At 34.7% G+C, this 19,789-nt stretch overlaps 1 protein-coding gene across 6 annotated transcripts in view; it reads right to left on the bottom strand.

The window, feature by feature from the left end:
- The window catches only part of DMXL1 (Dmx like 1), a 135,917-nt gene that overhangs the window by 11,968 nt on the left and 104,160 nt on the right, over window positions 1–19,789 (bottom strand). For 3 of the 6 annotated variants that reach the window (XM_058738360.1, XM_058738350.1, XM_058738335.1), the window contains 7 exons: window positions 11,993–12,079; window positions 9,521–9,642; window positions 9,009–9,150; window positions 5,370–5,420; window positions 5,046–5,106; window positions 3,411–3,538; window positions 107–199 (listed from right to left, as the gene is read on the bottom strand). In XM_058738360.1, coding sequence (XP_058594343.1) covers window positions 107–199; window positions 3,411–3,538; window positions 5,046–5,106; window positions 5,370–5,420; window positions 9,009–9,150; window positions 9,521–9,642; window positions 11,993–12,079 — 684 coding nt within the window. The remainder of the gene's footprint in view (window positions 1–106; window positions 200–3,410; window positions 3,539–5,045; window positions 5,107–5,369; window positions 5,421–9,008; window positions 9,151–9,520; window positions 9,643–11,992; window positions 12,080–19,789) is intronic. The other 3 variants (XM_058738343.1, XM_058738381.1, XM_058738371.1) reach the window with 1 other exon arrangement.

Raw genomic sequence — 19,789 nt, forward strand, 5'->3', positions numbered from 1 at the left:
CACAGAACTACATTTTGGCTTTAATATTTATTGCCTCAAACATATATTCTTGTTTTCCTTAAAATAAAAATTGAAAAAAGTTTAAAGGTAAGAAAATTTGGCTTACCAGGTATGGCTTAGGCATGCTTCCAGTTACTGGACAACATTTCCAGTTTGTCTGATACAGGCTTAAATATCCATCAGCATCAACTATTCCAAACTTAGAGGAAAAAAAAAATTTTAAGTATTAAGTACATATCTACCCATACCTTCACTGTGAATCTCCTATTTTGATCTTAAACATTTAATTGATAAATTGACTTTTACTTCACCTACACATGGATCTAGTCCAGAAAAACATTTAGCTGCTGCTTAAAAAAAGTTCCAGGTGACACAGAAGAAACAAACAGACACATTGTATTATACTAACCAACAGCATAGTCTATATATTCTCTAAAAGTACTCAAAAAATAGGATACTGGATTTACACATTAAGACATGTGACAAACTTTTAGGATATATAAAATAGAAAAGTGTTCATTTTCAAAAAGACAAAATAAGGACTTCTAGAATATTCAGTAAGGAAAACATGCAAACAACAGTAGAAAGTAAAATGAAACACAGATTTTTACAGTAAATGAATTCCTACTATGGAAACTCAAGGTAATTTCAGAGGGAAAATGTCAAAATTATACAATGGGGAAGTATATGTCACAAATCTAGAAGGATGAATAAGAGTAAACATTTTTTTCTTTAGATTACAAAAATAATGTTACTTAACAGTTTATAAAATAAATGTCTATTCTGAACTCCTGCCTTCTCCCATCTCCATATCTGGCAACTATTAACAATCTAAGGTGTTCCATTTCAGATTTATTCTCTGATGATTCAAACATGCACACATATAGGGTTTAAAGAAAAATTAAAATAATAATAAATACACAATTCCACAATTACGTTTTTGACTTATTATGGCCATCTTTTCACATCAGTACATTTAATCTACTTCATTCTTGTGCTGTATTACACTATATAGTTGTATTGTAACTTTTGAAAACTTCTCCCTTATAGTTTCTAATTTTCCTGATTACAAAGTGCTGCTTTAAATATTCTGATACATATATCTTTGAGTATTTACGTACAATATGTATCTAGAAATGGGAAAGCTTTATCAAATGACATAATTTAAAATTGGCAGATGAAGGGGCACCTGGGTGGCTCAGTTGGTTAGGCATCCAACTTTGGCTCACGTCACGATCTCACAGCTCATGGGTTTGAGTCCCTCATTGGGCTCTGTGCTGACAGCTCAGAGCCTGGAGCCTGCTTTGGATTCTGTGTCTCCCTCTCTCTCTGCCCCTCCCCTGCTCATGCTCTGTTTCTCTCACTCTCACAAGTAAATAAACATAAAAAAAATTTTTTTTAATTGAATAATAAAAAAGAATGTAGTATCTTCCTGAAAATTGTTTCGCACAGGTCATTTACTCTGCTTAATGCCTATTTTAGGCTCAATGAATTCTGGTAGCCCATTTCTGTTCATAATTGACAAATTGATCAGCATTACTGTCATCTGTTCTATTTACTGTAGTAGCCTTGCCTACTAAGGGAGATAGCATGCTTAGTTGTTATGCTATTTGGCTCCATCATGGCCAAGGTAAATGAATGGTAAGTTGACTGTTAAATATACTCGGGTAGGCAATGGAAAACAGTTTTCTGTGCTTTAAAATAGCGTATGTGGAAGGCTATACTGAGTGTTAAGTGGAAGGTTATACTGAGTGTTAAGTCTATAGAATAATTCAGACTGTAGAAGGTACTGAACGGCAAGGTAAAGAATATTGACTTCAGGGGCGCATGGATGGCTCAGTCGGTTAAGCGTCCGACTTCAGCTCAGGTGGTAATCTCGCGGTCCGTGAGTTCAAGCCCCGCGTCGGGCTCTGTGCTGACAGCTCAGAACCTGGAGCCTGCTTCTGATTCTGTGTCTCCCTCTCTCTCTTACCCTCCCCCCATTCATGCTCTGTCTCTGTCTCAAAAATAAATAAACGTTAAAAAAAATTTTTTTAACAGAATATTGGTTTCATATATAATAAGGAGCCTTGAAAGGCTCTTGAACAGTCATGTTCATCTCCCTTATAATGTAGTTATGTAACTATGTTATTTGTTATGGAACCGTGCTGGCATCATGAAGGATGCCTTAGAAAGGTAAAGGTTGAGGTACAGGGACTAGTTAAGGAGCAGTATAATAGTAACAGTAAAAAAGCACGAGCCATACGTTACACAAATGAAATTACAGTAGTACTCTAAAAGCTTCTAGATTAAGTACCCTCAATTTCCCATTAAAGGGTAAAGAACGTTGCTAACTGATATTAAGAATCCACATTCTCTCAAACTTTGTTTCATAGCTACATGAAAAAATTGTCATTGACTTTTGTGAAATGGTAAGAGAGCTAAGTGATGAATATGGTAGGCAAAAAGACTACCTATCATGGTAGGCACCATGATACGAGCAACACACGAGGGGGGTTGAAGGTTTGCAAGTTGAGAGGAAAGAAAGGAAAAGCAAGATGGCCCATCTGAGACGCCCCTGTGTGTTTTCCGTGAAGCATGGCTCTGAAGATGAAGAGCAGCCCGACTTCTCCTTTAATTGTTGTTTAAAGGGACAGTGAGATGCAAGGGGAGCAGAGAGGCAGTCAGATGAAAACAGGACTGTGTGAAGTGAAGACAGTACAAGTTCTATAGAAGGACCGGCAAACTTTTTCTTAAAGGGGCATATAGTAGGCGTGCTATCTATAAAGTCTTTGTTTTCCTGAACTCCACTGTTGTAGTAGAAAAGTAGTCATGAAAACAAATAATGAGTGAGGTAGCTGTGTTCTAGTAAAACTTTATTTACAAAACATATGGCTAGGTCATAATTTGTTGATGCCCTGTTCTAAAGCAGTCCTCAAAAGTTTAATGTAGGTATAAATCACAAAAGAATCTGATTAAAATGCAGATAGCGATTCAGTAGGTCTGCAGTAGAGTAAGTAATCTGTATTTCTAATAAGCCCCCAGATTTTACTCACTACTTGTCCGTACTTTGATTAGGTTCCAGAGGACAAAGAAAGTACAAGCATTTTATAAAAAATGTGTAATATATGGTGGTCCTATAATCATTTGGTCCTTAAGCATCACCTAAGTGAATTTTAATGGATATATATACAGACATACACATACACTCAAACACACACACACACACACACACACACACAATGTTGTTCCAGAAAGAACCAACTGAACATTAAGTGTTCTTGGGGAAGAATTTTATAAAACAGAATTCATATGGATTAATACTTTATCGTAAGTTCACTGAGCTGTTCTCTTCAGAAACCCAGACTAGTAACATTTATAAACCTCCAACATAATCAAACCATATTCCCATTTACATTTTCATATGCTACCTTGTTTCCTTGATAGTTAAATCTCATTCTTGTAACTCTTGAATTGCCACCAGATCGAAAACAGGTTATTTGTTGAGAATGGCCCCATTCAAACATTCTGACACTTCCATCTTGAGCTCCTGTCAGATCTGCAAAAAGGACAAATATTGTCAATTTATTACAGGAATCTTTGGTAAGTTAATTTGTGAATCCAATGTGCAAACCTTTATGACAGAGACACCTATGAAATAAATCACAGTCAATTGTTATGAAATTTCAATTGAATATTTTGAATCTTAAAAACAGTTTTATGATGACTTTCATTTGACTAAACACTACATGGCAGAAGCAATTAAATCAGACCGCTAAGGATTTTATTCCTTTTAAAATTATCTCAAAGAGGTTTTAACAGCCTTTAATAAATACTTTGTACAATAACCAGTTAACAAATCCTTGGGTGTATAAATGAGTCATTTCTTATCAGTCATACTATTAATGTTTAAATGTATACATTTTCTGTGGGAAAAAAAAGATTATAGGAAGTCTTGAACGTCATGCATGGTAAAGAAAGATATCACTTCTAATACTTATTCTGATTGACCGGATAGCTCAAATATATGTTGTATGTTTCACTGAGGAATATGAATAAGCTAAATAACTATTAATTCTTTACTTTGCCAATTCCTAATTTGGTGATACTAGGAACCTATTTAATCTCCCTGAGCCTATTTCATATTGTCCTGTAAAAGGGGAATAATGATATATAAGTTAATGGACAGCTGTTAGAAGGAAATGAGATAAACCATATACATCATTTAGAAATATGCCTAACATGTAGGACTCAATTTATGTTAAGTATAATTATCAGTGGTAAGGTGGTATCCAATGTAGTAAAAACACTGATTAATTTTTAGATTATTTTATACCTTTAGTATAAGTAACAAAAGTTACTCTCTTCATTTTAAATATAAACCCTTGAATCCTTTTGTTAGATATGGCATATAATTTGGAAAACAGGTGCTTGTGGCACTTAGAACAGTGAAGAAGGAAAGGACACTGGTTTTGTCAACTGTATTTTATCAGAGTATCTCTCATAAAAAAAAGGAGTAAAATTTTTTTATATGTTATTAAATTGAAGGGACATGAATACCTCTTAATTAACATGCACTATGCTTATTACTACAACTGAAATAATTAACTGAAAATAACATATCCTGCCTGAGTGTATAAGAACTTACGACTAACCATTTCCTATGCTTACTATTAATTAGTGTATCTGATAAAAGGCAAATGGACAAAATATTAATAAAATACAAACTGATTATGATGAGGCAATAAGTGACCACAATATCATTCTAATTTACTTAATAAAATATGGGAGTGATCCTATTAAAATAATAACCAATAATGTTCAAAAATAAAATGTGCTAACTTAGAAATACGCAGTCAAAATGGTAAAAATGTACTGCATCAAGTTAGCCTTCTCTATTAATTCCAGAAAATATCTTTTTCTATTTTTATCTAATTTTGAAATGAAGATTTTATTTACTAGCACACATTCTCTACAAGAAAAGTAAAATACTTGACTATCTTTCAATTGAAACTAAAAGCTTCCTTTAAACTGCTTAGAACACTGGCTAATTATGATCAACTTACAGTACGGAAGAGTTGGATGAGAAGTCATTCTTCTGACATTATTAATGGCTTTCTTAATCATCTGTTAAGAAAGAAAAATTGTTCTTCTATAGTTATGCTAAAAAGTAGTATTAAAGATACAAATTGTGACAGGAAATTCAAATAACATTTATTTATTTATTTTTATGTGATTCCATAACTACCATTACGGGTGCTAAAAATACCAAGCACGGTTAGCAGAAATTAAACTTAATAGCTCAGCTCTCTTACATTTAAGTATACATACATTTTCTGCATCACTGACAAGGCTCTAAGAACAAATTCACCTTGAGAATTTACTCTTACCTCCTTTCTTGCCAATTCTTTTCTGATCCCATTAAATTTATTGGAATAATCCTGAATAGTATAAGGTTAAAAAGACAGGCAGAAGCATGTGAAAAAAAAAAAGAGGTAAACAGAAATTGTATAAATTTTTAATTGCTAGTTTGGAATTGTTTAGCTACCCATTTTTAAGTCATGCTTTGAATGATTTAAGTAGCCTGTCAAATAAGAATAAATATGCAAAATTAAAGGGATAATTTTAATTAATAGAACAATTCCTATTTATATAGCACCATAAGTATAATTATATGCTATCCTAGGTTTGTAGCATCAGTCTTGAGTAGATTTTTTTGTTGTTGTCTTGTGAATTTTAACCTTCGCATTACACTGAAGTTGCGAGTAAAGTGGGGATTTGGTAGGGAGGGAAGAGAGCAGGACAGCACAAATAGTGAAGGACAAAAACACTAAAAGGTGTTTACGGTTGTAATTATATTCCCAAAGCAGAAGTTGGTCATGACAACTATTCTTTTTTGTTCGAATTTGTAATTGAATAAATCAGTAAAGAAAATATTTTATTAATCCTCCACAAAAAAAGAAAACTTGCTGAATGTTTCTTTTGTTTAGTAAATTTCGTGTTGAAATCTCATGTTCCTTTTAATTAAGAAATGCTTATGGGGCACCTGGGTGGCACAGTCGGTTAAGCGTCCGACTTCAGCCAGGTCACGATCTCACGGTCCGTGAGTTCGAGCCCCGCGTCAGGCTCTGGGCTGATGGCTCAGAGCCTGGAGCCTGTTTCCGATTCTGTGTCTCCCTCTCTCTCTGCCCCTCCTCTGTTCATGCTCTGTCTCTCTCTGTCCCAAAAATAAATAAACGTTGAAAAAAAAAAAATTAAAAAAAAAAAAAAAGAAATGCTTAAATACTCCTGTTCTTTTTCCTTCGACTAAAGTATCCAAGAAAAACCATAAGTAAAAAAATACATAAACATCGGTTTAAAAAATCTCTCAGAGCATGTACAGAACATTATAAAGGAAATAAATTGTTACTTATTTTAGAAGATCCATATAAAAAACAACCATTGTATTATACTGGGTCTTTTACTTAATGAAATGGGGCTCGTTCAGCTCATTATGCTTACAAATCACGATCATCTCCATTAAAAACATGTCCTTGTAAGATGCAGACAGAAAGAAAATTCAGTCCTAACAGGAATGACAAAGGTAAATTTCTGTATTATAATGCTTTGGAGTATAAACAAGTATTTTCTGAGCACTGACTATATGTTAAACACTATTCTGGTTAGAGATCATCAGTGTCTAAGTGAGGCATAATGTAATCTCTCAGGGAACTTACACCATTAAAAAAGACAACGAAAGAAAAGGCTGCTGGGGTGACTCAATGTCCTAAACATCTGACTCTTGATCTCGGCTCAGGTCATGATCCCACGGTTCCTTTGTTCGAGCCCCACGTCAGACTATGCACTGACACAGCGGAACCTGCTTGGGATTCTCTGTCTTCTTCTCCCCGCCCCCTCTCTGCCTCTCCCCTGTTCACATGCTCACTCTCAAACTAAATAAATAAACGTTACCCAAAAAAGGCAACCAAATAATAAACAGATAATATCAAAACTGATAAAGGCCATAAATATGATAAAATGGGATAATATGATACTGAGTGACTACGGGGAGGGGAGAGAGGAGCAGATGCTGTCACTAAGGAAGCAAGGGAAATTTCTGGGAATGTGAGTTGAGATCTGAAAGGTCAAAAAGAAAAGAGTATTTTAAGCAGCAAGCATGGCAAAGGCTGTGGACAGGGCAGTGCACTTCATGCTTCCAGAGATGGAGACAAGGCCACTGTAAGCAGAGCAAAGTGAATCAGGTATGGAGTGAACAGAGGACGAGGCTGCAGAAGCTGGCAGGGGTCGAATCACACAGGACCTTAGCGCCATGTTAGGGACTTGTTTTTTTAAAGCTGTACCAGGAAATTTGAAAGTTTTAAACACCGGAGTAAGAGAGCACGTGACTCTTAATCTCTGGGTCGTGAGTTCAAACCCCACAATAGGGATGGAGCCTACTTAAAAATCAATCAAACAAGTAAAATAAACAGTGGAGTGACAACCTAAATGATGCTTAGGAAACACCAACTCTGGCCACTATATACAGAACAGAGGGAGCAAGTATGGAATCAGAGACCAGCAAGAAATCTGTTACAGGAAAAGCTGTAATACATTGTCTGAAACTGGAGTTGGAAAAATGGTCTTTTATGTCTATATTTTGTATATTCTCTTTAAGTTTCCCTTTAAAAGATGATAATATCAGTAAGTTTTATAATTAATGTATTTTAATATATCTGTCAGTTGAAACAAATGAACTATAAATGACCAAGTCATTTGATTTGAATAGTTACTATATTGCTTTTCAAATTCTTCAATACTTAAAACACTCCTACCTGAAATCCACGAGCTAAGAGGAACAGAAGACTTTAATATAATAAGCTCTACCACAGATTTGAGATAATGACCTAAGTTAAATCACTAGACCTTCTTGGAACTCAACCTTCATCTAAAAAATGGTAAGCAGGAGTAGTTATAACAGCCATCTCAACAGATACCTCAAAGAATAAAAGGGTTATATGACAAAAAATAAGGTTATATGACTGACAGAACTATATGAATATAAAACACTGTCAGGTATTATTAAAGATGATTAAGCCTTTACTTAAATAATTACCCTTAGTAAAAAAGTTTGGTGGGGGAGGCCAAGGAAAGAATACTGTAGGAATTAGGAAACTGAAAATAACCTCACCCCCAGAGAGCCACTGAAAGAATTACTGGTGCTGGGTTTCTCTGACTCTATGTATCATTAAGTAGTAATAAAAGAATCTCATGGAGGTTTACACATGGATCACATCTTACTCAGGGCTCAAGAAAATCCTCAGACAAAATATAAACAAATTACTGTGGCTATGTTCCAATAAAACTTTACTTATAGACAATGAAATCTAATTTCATATCATTTTTATGTGTCACAAAATACCACTCTTCTTCTGACTCTTCCTGTAGCACTGAAAAATGTAAACACTATCCTTAAGCAGGCTGTCTATACAGAAACAGCTGGTAAGCAGGATTTGACCCAGGGGCATCTGGGGGGCTCAGTCGGTTAAGCCACCGACTTCGGCTCAGGTCATGATCTCGCAGTTTGTGACTTCGAGCCCCACATCGGGCTCTGTGCTGACACCTCAGAGCCTGGAGCCTACTTCGGATTCTGTGTCTCCCCCTCTGTGTACCCGTCCCCTATGTCTCTCTGTCTCTAAATAATAAATAAATGTTTAAAAAAAAGTTTTTAAAAAATGTTGAAAAAAAAGTTGGAAAAAAAAAAAAGCAGGATTTGACCCTAGATCTTAGCTTGCTGAGGCTGATGTGTACCAATAAGTTCCAAATAATTACATAAAACGCAACTCCTTGTATTTTAAATTATTTATTTAAAATCATTTTATCTTTTTCAAGAGGAAACATGTTGTTCTTCATAATCAAAATTTATAATTTCCAGCAATTATGACTTACTAAAAAGTTGGGAATTTTTCAAAAATATGTTTAGATCACCCCTACTCTATTAAGCTAGAGGGGAAAAAAGGACATTTATGCACTACATTTTTAACTTGACGTACCACAGAGGCTCCTCTGCCGGTCTGTGTACTTCCAAGCCATGGCATATTGATCGGAGTGCCGGGATTGCTGTGTGTATATGGGGTTGTACCTTGCACAGCTGTTAAATCATCCCGAGCATGTATAACCAAGAAATCTTCTGATCTACAAAAGAATGTCAACCGGAATGAAAGCAATCCCATCAGTTCTTCATTTCTTCTGTTATACATGAAAGCTCTAATATATGATTTTCTATTTCCCTCCAAAATTAATTTTCTTCAGCTCTTAACCCCCAACTCAAAGACAGTAACTTCATATGTGAACAATTTTAGGTCCTCTCACTTTATTCTCTTCTAACTCTCAATTCCTTTCTTTAAATAATTCCTGCCACCCCCTTTGCACTCTTTTGCATATTGGCAACCATTGTATTTACAATCTAGGAATATTCCTCTAAGTATCTTTTGAAAGTTACAGTCCTGTGGATATCATCATTTTTAACACAATGTTACTGAATAAAAATAAAGTATAAAAGTACCCTTTGTTTTCCATTTCAGTATCATCATCTACCCAAGTATAGATCTGTGTAGCCAGAATTCCAGAAACATCCAGCTCTTGAACATCATGGCTTGAAGCAATTGCTATGCAGTTTCTATTTGCCTGAAAAACAAATCATATGGTAACTTTTAAATAAAAAAGCATGCATATGCGCTACTTCTGAAAATGGAAACTACAAAATAGCCCCTAGAAATGGTAACTTTAAGATACAGAAAAGATAGCATTTTCACCAACGACTCTTTAAAATTAATTCTAATAATTAAATCTTGAGTGTAATAATTTTCAGCTTGATCTTGGAGATATGTTTATGTTCAAAGAATTCAAGAGCATCTAACAGAAAGCCTCCTCTACATGGTAACACATATGCTACTTTATTTCTTCTCCCATCATTGTCTTTCCAGTTTGCTAGTATGGTACAATCTCCACAAGGTTTTGACACAGTCCAGAAATTTGAAGGAGCTGTTGAAAAAAGACAGAAGCTCTAGAAGGTAGAAAAAGGTGAGGGAAATAAGGAACATCACACTAAAATAATGGTGCATTATTCAAATAAGGTAGTAACACTTTCACTTAAAGCTTTTCAGTCCTAGACAAGAAAAACACAATTTGAGAAATGGTCACAAAGAAGAGATGCAGGGAGTAGAAAAAGAGTGGGGACGTATGCCAGAATAAATCATAAATTAAATGCTGGTGAGATTAAATGACCTAAAATTTTAACCATCTATGAACTGAAAATATACACTTCTAAAAGAGAAAATGAAAGGATACTGACAGCAAAGAGAAAACAAGGTTATTACTTCCACTATGTAAAATGCTAATACAAACTAAAACAAAAAAAAATGAATATCCCAGACATAAATGGATAAGGAATTCTCCACGGGTCCCTCCATTTCTCCATCTTTTCTGAGCGACTTACTGACTGCTATTTGTTCTGGAGGATGGCTACATACCTACAGTGTCTCTCTCCAGATCAAAGGGCAGGTATATGTAATGTTCATTAGAGAGATTTAGGTTTCCTAAACTCAATGTTCCTTTCCTTACCATACAACCCATTCTGTGCAGTTATCATTTGACCTTCTCCCTGCCACTCTGTGGTAATTTGAACACAGGGAACCAGAGCATAAATGCTAATATTCCTGGATACTACTTCTGCTATTAGTAATAAACTGTAATGGTCTGTGGTCCAAGAGTCTGTGTCTTACAGCATTCGTTAAACTGATAAAGCTAACTTGCTAGCTTGAATGCGGGGAAGAAATGACACAGATAATTCACAACTAAACAAATGGGAAAAAGTTCAATCTCATCAACATTTTAAAATAATGCAATTTAAAGCAAAAGGTATTGTTTCTCAACTACAAATTTAGCAAGATGTAAAACAATAATAAATCAGGAGAAATAAAAATTAAACAGGTACCCTATTCTTATATAGTGGAACACAGATTTTATATATGTGGATGATTGTTCATTTTTTGTTACTTTATACATCCAAAAAAAAAAAAAGAGGCTGTAATATATCATATTACATAGATATTAGAACTGAGAACTGCCTAGCTAAGGGGCTGTTTCCAAACTTGCTTGTCTTCAACAGAATCAGTCACTGTTTGGGGGTGTGTAGAAGAGAGAAACGAGACAAAAGACACAGGGAAAGATGAGGGTAGAATGACAAAGGAATTACCTAGGAGAAATAGAAAGACACAGAATAGGATGATGGAGAAACAACTGGTGAAATGATTAATGAAGGGGTAATGCCATAGAATATTTACCTAAATAATATTTAAAACTTATTTTAAAATTAGGAATACTTGAAAAAGAAGATATACATACTTAAGTATATATATTTGTGTGTGTTGTGCACGTGTGTATAAATAAAATTGTGCAGTAAAGCATTTAGGTAAGAGAAAGGAAGAAAATGATTAGAGTAATTTTTGACCTACATTACTGTATATCTAAGGTTATATCTCTTCTATAAGTAGCTTACAGACACTTTTGAGGAAGATGTTGAGTAGAAAACTAAGGAATGTAAAAGAAACACTAGTTAGGCAGCTACTACGGTTGTAAGTCAAAGAGAGAGAATTTCTGTAAGTCATATAAAAGCTTAAATTTGATCTAATATTAGTAATCACATTCAACATATTCATATAAGGAAAATAAAAAATCTTTTCTTTGGATTAAATGCTGTAATGTGTTATAAAATTCTCAAGGCTACTGCATATATAAATACTTGATATTCTCTCTGTGTAGTAATTAAACATTATTTTATCTCCTACATATGCATTATATAATTATCAAACAATATAATCATTTTATAAAATAAAATAACTTATTCAGATTCCAATTTAGGCAATGGGGAGTAGCTTTCAGACAGAAAAATACTAATACTGAATAAACTGACAAAACGGGACTTTCTTCAACCATGAATACTTAGTCATCAAAGAAAAAAAGTCTATCTACTTACTTTATTAACAGCAAAGGCAGTAATGATATCAGATTCCTTGTGAATAATCCTTGCTTTACCTCCAGGATATCCCAAGTCTGCTTCTATCTAAACAGAAAGAAATAGAACATAAAAATATAGTAATTTTAATCACCGGAAAAATAATATATGCAAATCTGTCATTTAATACTTACATAAATTAAATAAACTTTTTAAGTATTTCATATCTAAAGGTATTGTTTTACATGCTACTCATCCCTAAAATAAAACTCATGTGAACGGGGAAATTTAAACTTTTTCAAGCTTGCCTTTTCATATATAAAAAGACAGTTGATACAAAATACAACTTCTTAATTGCTCACGTTCCCAGTAAGTTAACTGCAATGAATTAACTTTAAAGGATCAAGACATTCTAATCATTAAAACAAGATTTGTTTACCCTATTTCTTAGTATTATAATCTTTTGATAAATACTAGTTCAGAAAGTAAATATTTTTATATGTTTTGCACGTCATAGAAGATCACTGTTGTATATTTATCTTTTCTTTTTTTTTTAGAACAACCTTTTAAAAATATAAGGACCATTCTTAGTTTACTGCCTGTAAAAAACAGGTCAAATATGGCCAGCTTACTGAATCCTGGTCTAAAACAGCTTTTATTTATAAAAACAAACAAACAAACAAACAAACAAACAACCTGAAACCCTGAAAGGCACAGTAATTTCCCCAGGGTCAGTAAGTCATTTTAGGTCAGTAGTCATTTTAATAGCTGAATAAACCATAATTCAATGTACTTTAGATGAGGGAACTAATCTGACCTTTAGCTTACCCCAAAGAAGGTATATACAAGGCCTTTGAACTCAGAAGAGAATACTGTATAAATCAATATTTACTAAAATAAACAGAGGTAAAAAGAGAAGGCAATTATTAAGAATTAAAAATGTTAATATAGGATAGTGTTTCATCTTATTTTATATCCCTAACCTTCATTCTTTAAGATGAATTAGTATAAAATGGTTCACAACTCATTGAGAAGTGCAGACGTTATTAATCTAAAATAAGAATATAACAAATTTAATTCCTGCAAAGTTTAGATAAAAACGTCACCAATGCCTGTCCAGTGTTTCACCAACAGAACTGAGTAGAATTAGCAGTATTTTTTAAATGGCAAATATAAAAGACTGTTGAATTGCAAAGGTGAGACGCCTAAGATAAAAACCCAAATAATCCTATGCCAACTAAACTCCTGGTCACTAGATGTAATGATGTCAAAGATGTTCGAATCTAAAATACAATCTGATAACAAACCAAAGATTTTCAGTGTTTACCAAACACTTTGGTTGATTTGGGGTCAACCTCTTTTCTAACAAAAATCTTATCTCAAATTCTGTAATTTTATGACAAAATCCCAACTTAGTGACCTATCTATGATATCTGGTATCTAAAGTATACTACTGAGTGTCAGGGCGCCTGAATGGCTCAGTTGGTTAAGCGACCGGCCTCAGCTTAGGGCGTGATCTCACGATTCGTGAGTTCGGCCCTGCGTTGGGCTCTGGGCTGACTGCTCAGAGCCTGGAGCCTGCTTCAGATTCTGTGTCTCCCTCTGTCTGCCTCTCTGCTGCTTGCACTCTGTCTCTTGCAATGTCTCAAAAATAAATAAGCACTTAAAAAAACTAAAAAAATAAAGTATACTAAGTGTCTACTACTAGATTTTGAAGAAATTGGAAAGAGAGACAAATGATGTTTGCAGGCAGTGGAGGAGTATGTTATGTGCTGGTAACGGGTGGGTGGGGGGAAACATACTAGTTTTAGCTGCAGAGCTTTTTCCAACTTTACCTGATGGGGAAAAAGGCTCCTGCAGGCATAAACTTAAAAAGCTTTTTCAATGTGAAAATACATGCCTGTCCTCTCAAAATCTTTATTTAATAAAACATTATTTCTTAATATTGTGGTCCCAAGATCACCTGCTTTAAGATCAAGTGGAGGGAGAGGGAAGGAATGGTATTTAGCATCTCAAAAACTTATGTATTTAATTTAGAAAACAATGACAAGTGGTAGGAGATTGAATACCAGGCAGGATTCAGTTTGCAAAGAGTCTTAAAAGCCACAATGAAGAGTTCAGATTTTATTTTGGAGCTAGGAAGATACTGCAGGGTTTAGACAGTTCTGCAAGTTGTGAGGTAAAGTATAAAGGGTGTGAGAATGGTTGCCAGAAAACAGTCAACAGGCTACTTTAGTTGCTGAAGAGGTAAAGGTGGGTTTAATTAGGGTAGTAGCAATGGTGGTAGTGATAGTTGGTTGGAATTAGGGTAAATTTTGCTAATGGAATGAAATTATAGTAAGAGTAAAAAAAAGCAAGTATAACTCCTAGTTTTCAGACCTAAAAACTGGGTAAGTGAAGGTACCATTTAATGAGACAAAGTGAAGGAAAAGTAAGGATTTAGATAAAGATGAGAAGATAGAAAATTCTACTCTTGACATTCAGGGTGAGGTAGCTATTAGATTAAGAAGTCAAGTCCAGAGTTCAGGAAATGAATGGACTAGAGAGATTTAAGAGTTATCAGCCTATGGAGGATATTTAAACCATGAGATAAACCAAAGAGAAAGTAAAAATAGGGAATAGAAAATGTTACAGAACTAAGTCCTGGTATACCCCATGTTTCAAAAAAGGGGGAAAAAGGTCAATTCGAAATGAAAGTAGTTTTAGGAAAGAGGAATACTGACAGAATAAACAGAACAAGAAACATTTTCCAAGTATGAATACTAAATAATCAAAGATGATGTTAACAGAAACCAAGTGAAGCAAGAGTTTTAAGAAGGTGGCTGTGGTCAACGGTATCAAAAGATACTGAAACACTGAATTAAAGGAAGACAGAACCAACTACTGAATTTAGCATAGTGGGAGTCAAGGGTGACTTTGACTAGTAACATCTCAGCGTAGTGGGCTGGAGATAACACTTAACTAGTTTAAAGAGACACATGGTTAATAGGGAGGTAAATCCATTGGGGAAGATTCACAGAGGCACTCAAATGAATTGATAATATTTTATTTCTTAAACTGGGTGGTTCCTCCAGGGAGTGTCTGCATCATTACTCTTTAAATCTTCTATAATGACTTTATAGGAAAATTCATTTATAGAATTGCCTATACATATTCCTATATTGCCTATATATATATATTCCCTCATTATAATACTAAAATATCTGCCCAAGGAGGAGCACAAGATAGGGAAATTAAAGCAATGGGATAGTAGACCGATTCAAAGGTAGGTTTTTTTGGTTTTTATTTGAAAGAAAGACAATAAAATATATTTGCTTATGTAGAGAGTAATCAGAGAGGTAAATATTTATTAATGAAAATGGAGGTGGGGGAGGAGGGATAACTACTGAAGCAAAGTCCTTGGGTAGGTTAAGAGCCCATACGATCAGCGTACAAATGGAAGATCTGGTTTTGGACAAAAGAGTGACAGTCTATCTACTGTTAGAGAAGTTAATGAAACATCTGCATTTGGAGAAGTAAGATTTGGTGGTGGAAAGATTAGTCTACATTCCCGATGACTGCATTTATTTTGATGACAGAACAAGGTCATCGGTGGCAAACAGTCAAGGAGTACTGGAAGTTTGAGGAAAGAGAGTAAAAGTGGGGAGAATGAAAAACAAAACAAAACAAGTACTACAGAGTAATTTATTTTGATCGTTGGGTAATTTGGGAATTGTGGCTATAAATTTTAAGTAAGGCAAACCCCCACTGTTTGTGCTTTTTCTTCATCCACGTTCAGCTCTTGAGGTGAGTGAAGATGTCACCAGCTAATCCCCAGGATGTGACCTTTACTATCCACTTGCTTGTATTCACTGACCTTTGTCCTATATTTTCTTCCTTAAGCTCTTCCTTCCAGCTTATCTCTTAACTGAGGCAAACAGAAGTCAACACTGCCCCTCTGGCAATAGCAACTGCCCTGACAAGACTGGCAGGCCAGTCTGAACTTAACCCCTGACTCCAGACTACACAGATGGACCATAGAGGGATCTCTAGAATGACCCATCACTACCTTTCCCTCATTATAATACTAAAATATCTGCCCAAGGAGGAGCACAAACCTTATACAATATACAATGTGTGTATAGGCACGTTTCCTTAAGGCACATGTGTGACCTTATACCCGCCCCTACATAGGATGATAAGGCTTCTCTATCTAAATATTCATCCTAATCCCAAATAAAAGGAACCCATCCATTCTTGTGCCAGGAATCATGGCTTTGGAAGCCATTCCTCACAATCTCCTTATGTGCTGCTAATAAAGTTTTCTTTGTGCAAAAATGCAACCTGATGCAGTTTGTGACTCATCAAGGAGTGAACTCATGTTCTATTACAAAGGCACAGAGTAGACAGAGAGTTGCATGTAAAGAGGTTTGGGGATTTTCAAGGCAAATACACCATAGAGAGAATGGCACAAAAGGGTTGAGGATTTTTCAGAATGATGAATCATGAAATCTAAGGTGGGAAAGAAAGGAAGTGGAAACATGATATGCTCAAAACAGAGAACCTGCATGAGCTATGAACATAATTTAATTTGTTAAAGGCCATACAATATAAAACCAAAGTAAAAAAAAAAATCACAATAAATACTATCTTAATGTAAAATTTAATGTATGTTTAATGTAAACCTTAATGAAAGGTTTCAAGCCATGGTTTAAAATCTGGTTGGGCTGCAAATGTCCATCGACAAATGAATGGATAAAGAAGATGTGGTATATATACACAATGGAATATTACTCTGCAACAAAAAAGAATGAAATCTTGCCATTTCCAACTACGTGGATGGAACTAGAGGGTACTGTGCTAAGTGAAATTAGTCAGAGAAAGACAAATATCATAGCACTTCACTCACAGGAGGACTTGAACATACAAAACACATGAACATAGGGAAGGGAAGCAAAAATAATATAAAAACAGGGAGGGGGACAAAACATAAGAGACTCATAAATATGGAGAACAAAGAGAGGGTTACTGGACGGGGTGTGGGAGGGGGGATGGGATAAATCGGTAAGGGGCACTAAGGAATCTACTCCTGAAATCACTGTTGCACTATACGCTAACTTGGATGTAAATTTAAAAATAAATAAAATAAAATCGGATTGGGCTGGATTTATGAGGAAAAAAGAATCCAAATATTAGTACCAGAAGAGATTTTAAGAGATTATGCAGATCAAAAAAGAAAGAATTACCACAGATGACAGCAATTCCATTTCTGGGTATGTGTCCAAAAGAACTGAAAGCAGAGACTTAAACAGATATATACATCAATTTTCACAACAACATTACTCACAGCACCCAAAAGATGAAAACAACCCAAATATCCATTGATAGATGACTGGATAAACAATATATGTGACATGTACACAATGGAATACTATTTAGCCTTAAAACAGGAGGAGATTCTGAGACATACTACAACATGGATGAACCTTGAAGATGTTATGCTAAGTCAAATGAGCCAGTCACAAAACGAAAGATATTATGCTTCCACTTACACAGACACCCAGAGTAGTAAAATTCATAGAGACAGAAAGGAGGACAGGAGTTAGCTGGGGCTAGGCTAAGTGGGATCGAGAAAGTGGAGAGCTACTGCTCCAGGTTGGGAATATGAACAAGTTCTGCAGATGTTTGGTGCTGATGGTCGCAAACAAAGTCAATGTACTTAATGCTACTGAACTATACACTTAAAACAACTAAAACGGTAAATTTTTACATGTATATTTTACCACAATTTGTAAAAAGAGAACATTTTATACAGGTGATGATCTAAAAAATGTTCGGGTTCTGCAGACCTTCCTTTAAGAACTGAAGAAGAGAGGAACATAACAGACTAACTTCAGGACTTCACTACTATTTTAATTAGAGCAGTTAGCACGTTTAAAATTATCACCCCAGTTTTATACATTAGGGTAAATGAGGCTTCAAGGACGTAAAGAGCCCAAGGTCCCACAACAGAGCTATAGAAAAGCTAAGGTGAGACTCTAGGTCTCATTAGTGATTTTCAGCTACTATCACCTTCTATGATGTAAAGCTGAGTGCTTGCACTTCAGCACTGCTCTAATGATATAATTAAATACAGCAGAGTAAAATGAGATCTAAACAATATCAAAGGCATATTGGAAGGAAATGGGAAGCTGGCAAGTGAATACAAAAGAAGACAAATACTCTAAATATTAGGAAATAAAAATATTCAAGAAGTAATTTTGTTTCCAAAACTAGCAGTGAAATGAGAGGTGACATCACCATAAATTTTCTTGTATATTAAAAGAATAGGGGAATATTATGAATAATTTTATACCAATAAATTTGACACCCCAGATGAAGCATATTTCTTTAAAGACATGGACTACTAAGGCTCATTCAAGAAGAAATAAATAACCCAACTTGCCCTACATGTTAAAGAAATTGAATTTGCAGATAAAAAACTCCAAGCCAAGATGGTTTCTCTGGCGAATTCTACCATTTAAGTAAGAAACAATACTAATTCTACACAATTTTTTTCCCAAAAAATTAAAGAGAGTATTTCCCAACACATTCTGAGTCCAGCTTTAGTTTAAAACCAAAAAAAGAACCCCAAAACATTATAGGAAAACTTATGTTCGTTCACATAAATGCAAAAATCTTAAGAATTTTAACAAATATACCAATATATAAAAAAAAAATAACAAATACAGCACGACCAAATAAAGCTTAGCCAGAGAATGCAAGGTTTGTTTAACATCAAACAAATCCATCAACGTATTTAGTCATATTTACAGACTAAAATAAGAAAAACCATACGAACATCTCAGTGGTAACAACAACAGAAAAGAGAGGTGACAAAATCCAGCAACTATTACGATTAAAAATTTTCAACAAGCTAGGAACAGAAAGAAACCTCCTCAATCTTATAAAGGGTATCTATAATAACCCTATAGAATACAGCATACTTAATGACAAAAGACGCAATGCTTTTCTTCAAGATCAGGAACAAGATAAAAATGTCTGCTTTCACCATTTCTGTTCAACATGGGACTGAAAGTTCTAGCCAGTGCAGTAAGACAGTGGGAGATTAGGATAAAGATAAATAGATCAATAGTCCAAAACAGAGTCCCTAACACACATAGGTCAACTGTTTTGTTTTGTTAATTTTTTTTCACCTTTATTTTTGAGAGAGGGAGCCAGAGTGCGAGCAGGGAAGGAAAGAGAGAGAGGGAGACACAGAATTCAAAGCAGGCTCCAGGCTTTCAGTTGTCAGCAAAGAGCAGACGCTTAACCTAACCGACTGAGCCACCCCACCCAGGCACCGTGTCAACTGGTTTTTTTAAAAGGAGGAAAAGGCAATTCAGTGGAGGAAAAGATAACTTTTTCATTAAACAGTGGTGAACAACTGATACACACATGGAAAAAGAAAAAAGCAACGCAATCTATACTTTCTACTCACATTAAAAAATTGACTCAAAAAAATTTTTTGTAGGATTTAAACACTGCCTTCGTGTTAGAATTTCTTTGTAGGGCAGAGTTTTAGATTTCTGTTTTTAACTGGACAGCTGTGGTAATGGAAGTAGGTCTTCACTAATTGTAAAACTAACACTAGAGCAGAGGTGGAGAAAATCTTTGTGATTTTTAGGTTAGGCAAAGACTTCTTAAATATGACACCAAAAAGAACATCCACACACAAAACAAATTTTGATGAGGTTCAATGTATCAATTAAAAACTTCTCAGTTTAAAAGAAATTGTAGAGAATCAAAAGACATGTGAGTAGGAGAAAATATCTGCAAATGTGATACACCACTTATTTA

Source organism: Neofelis nebulosa, chromosome 1 (assembly GCF_028018385.1).
Source record: "Neofelis nebulosa isolate mNeoNeb1 chromosome 1, mNeoNeb1.pri, whole genome shotgun sequence".
In the NCBI taxonomy this organism is placed as follows: Eukaryota; Metazoa; Chordata; class Mammalia; order Carnivora; family Felidae; genus Neofelis; species Neofelis nebulosa.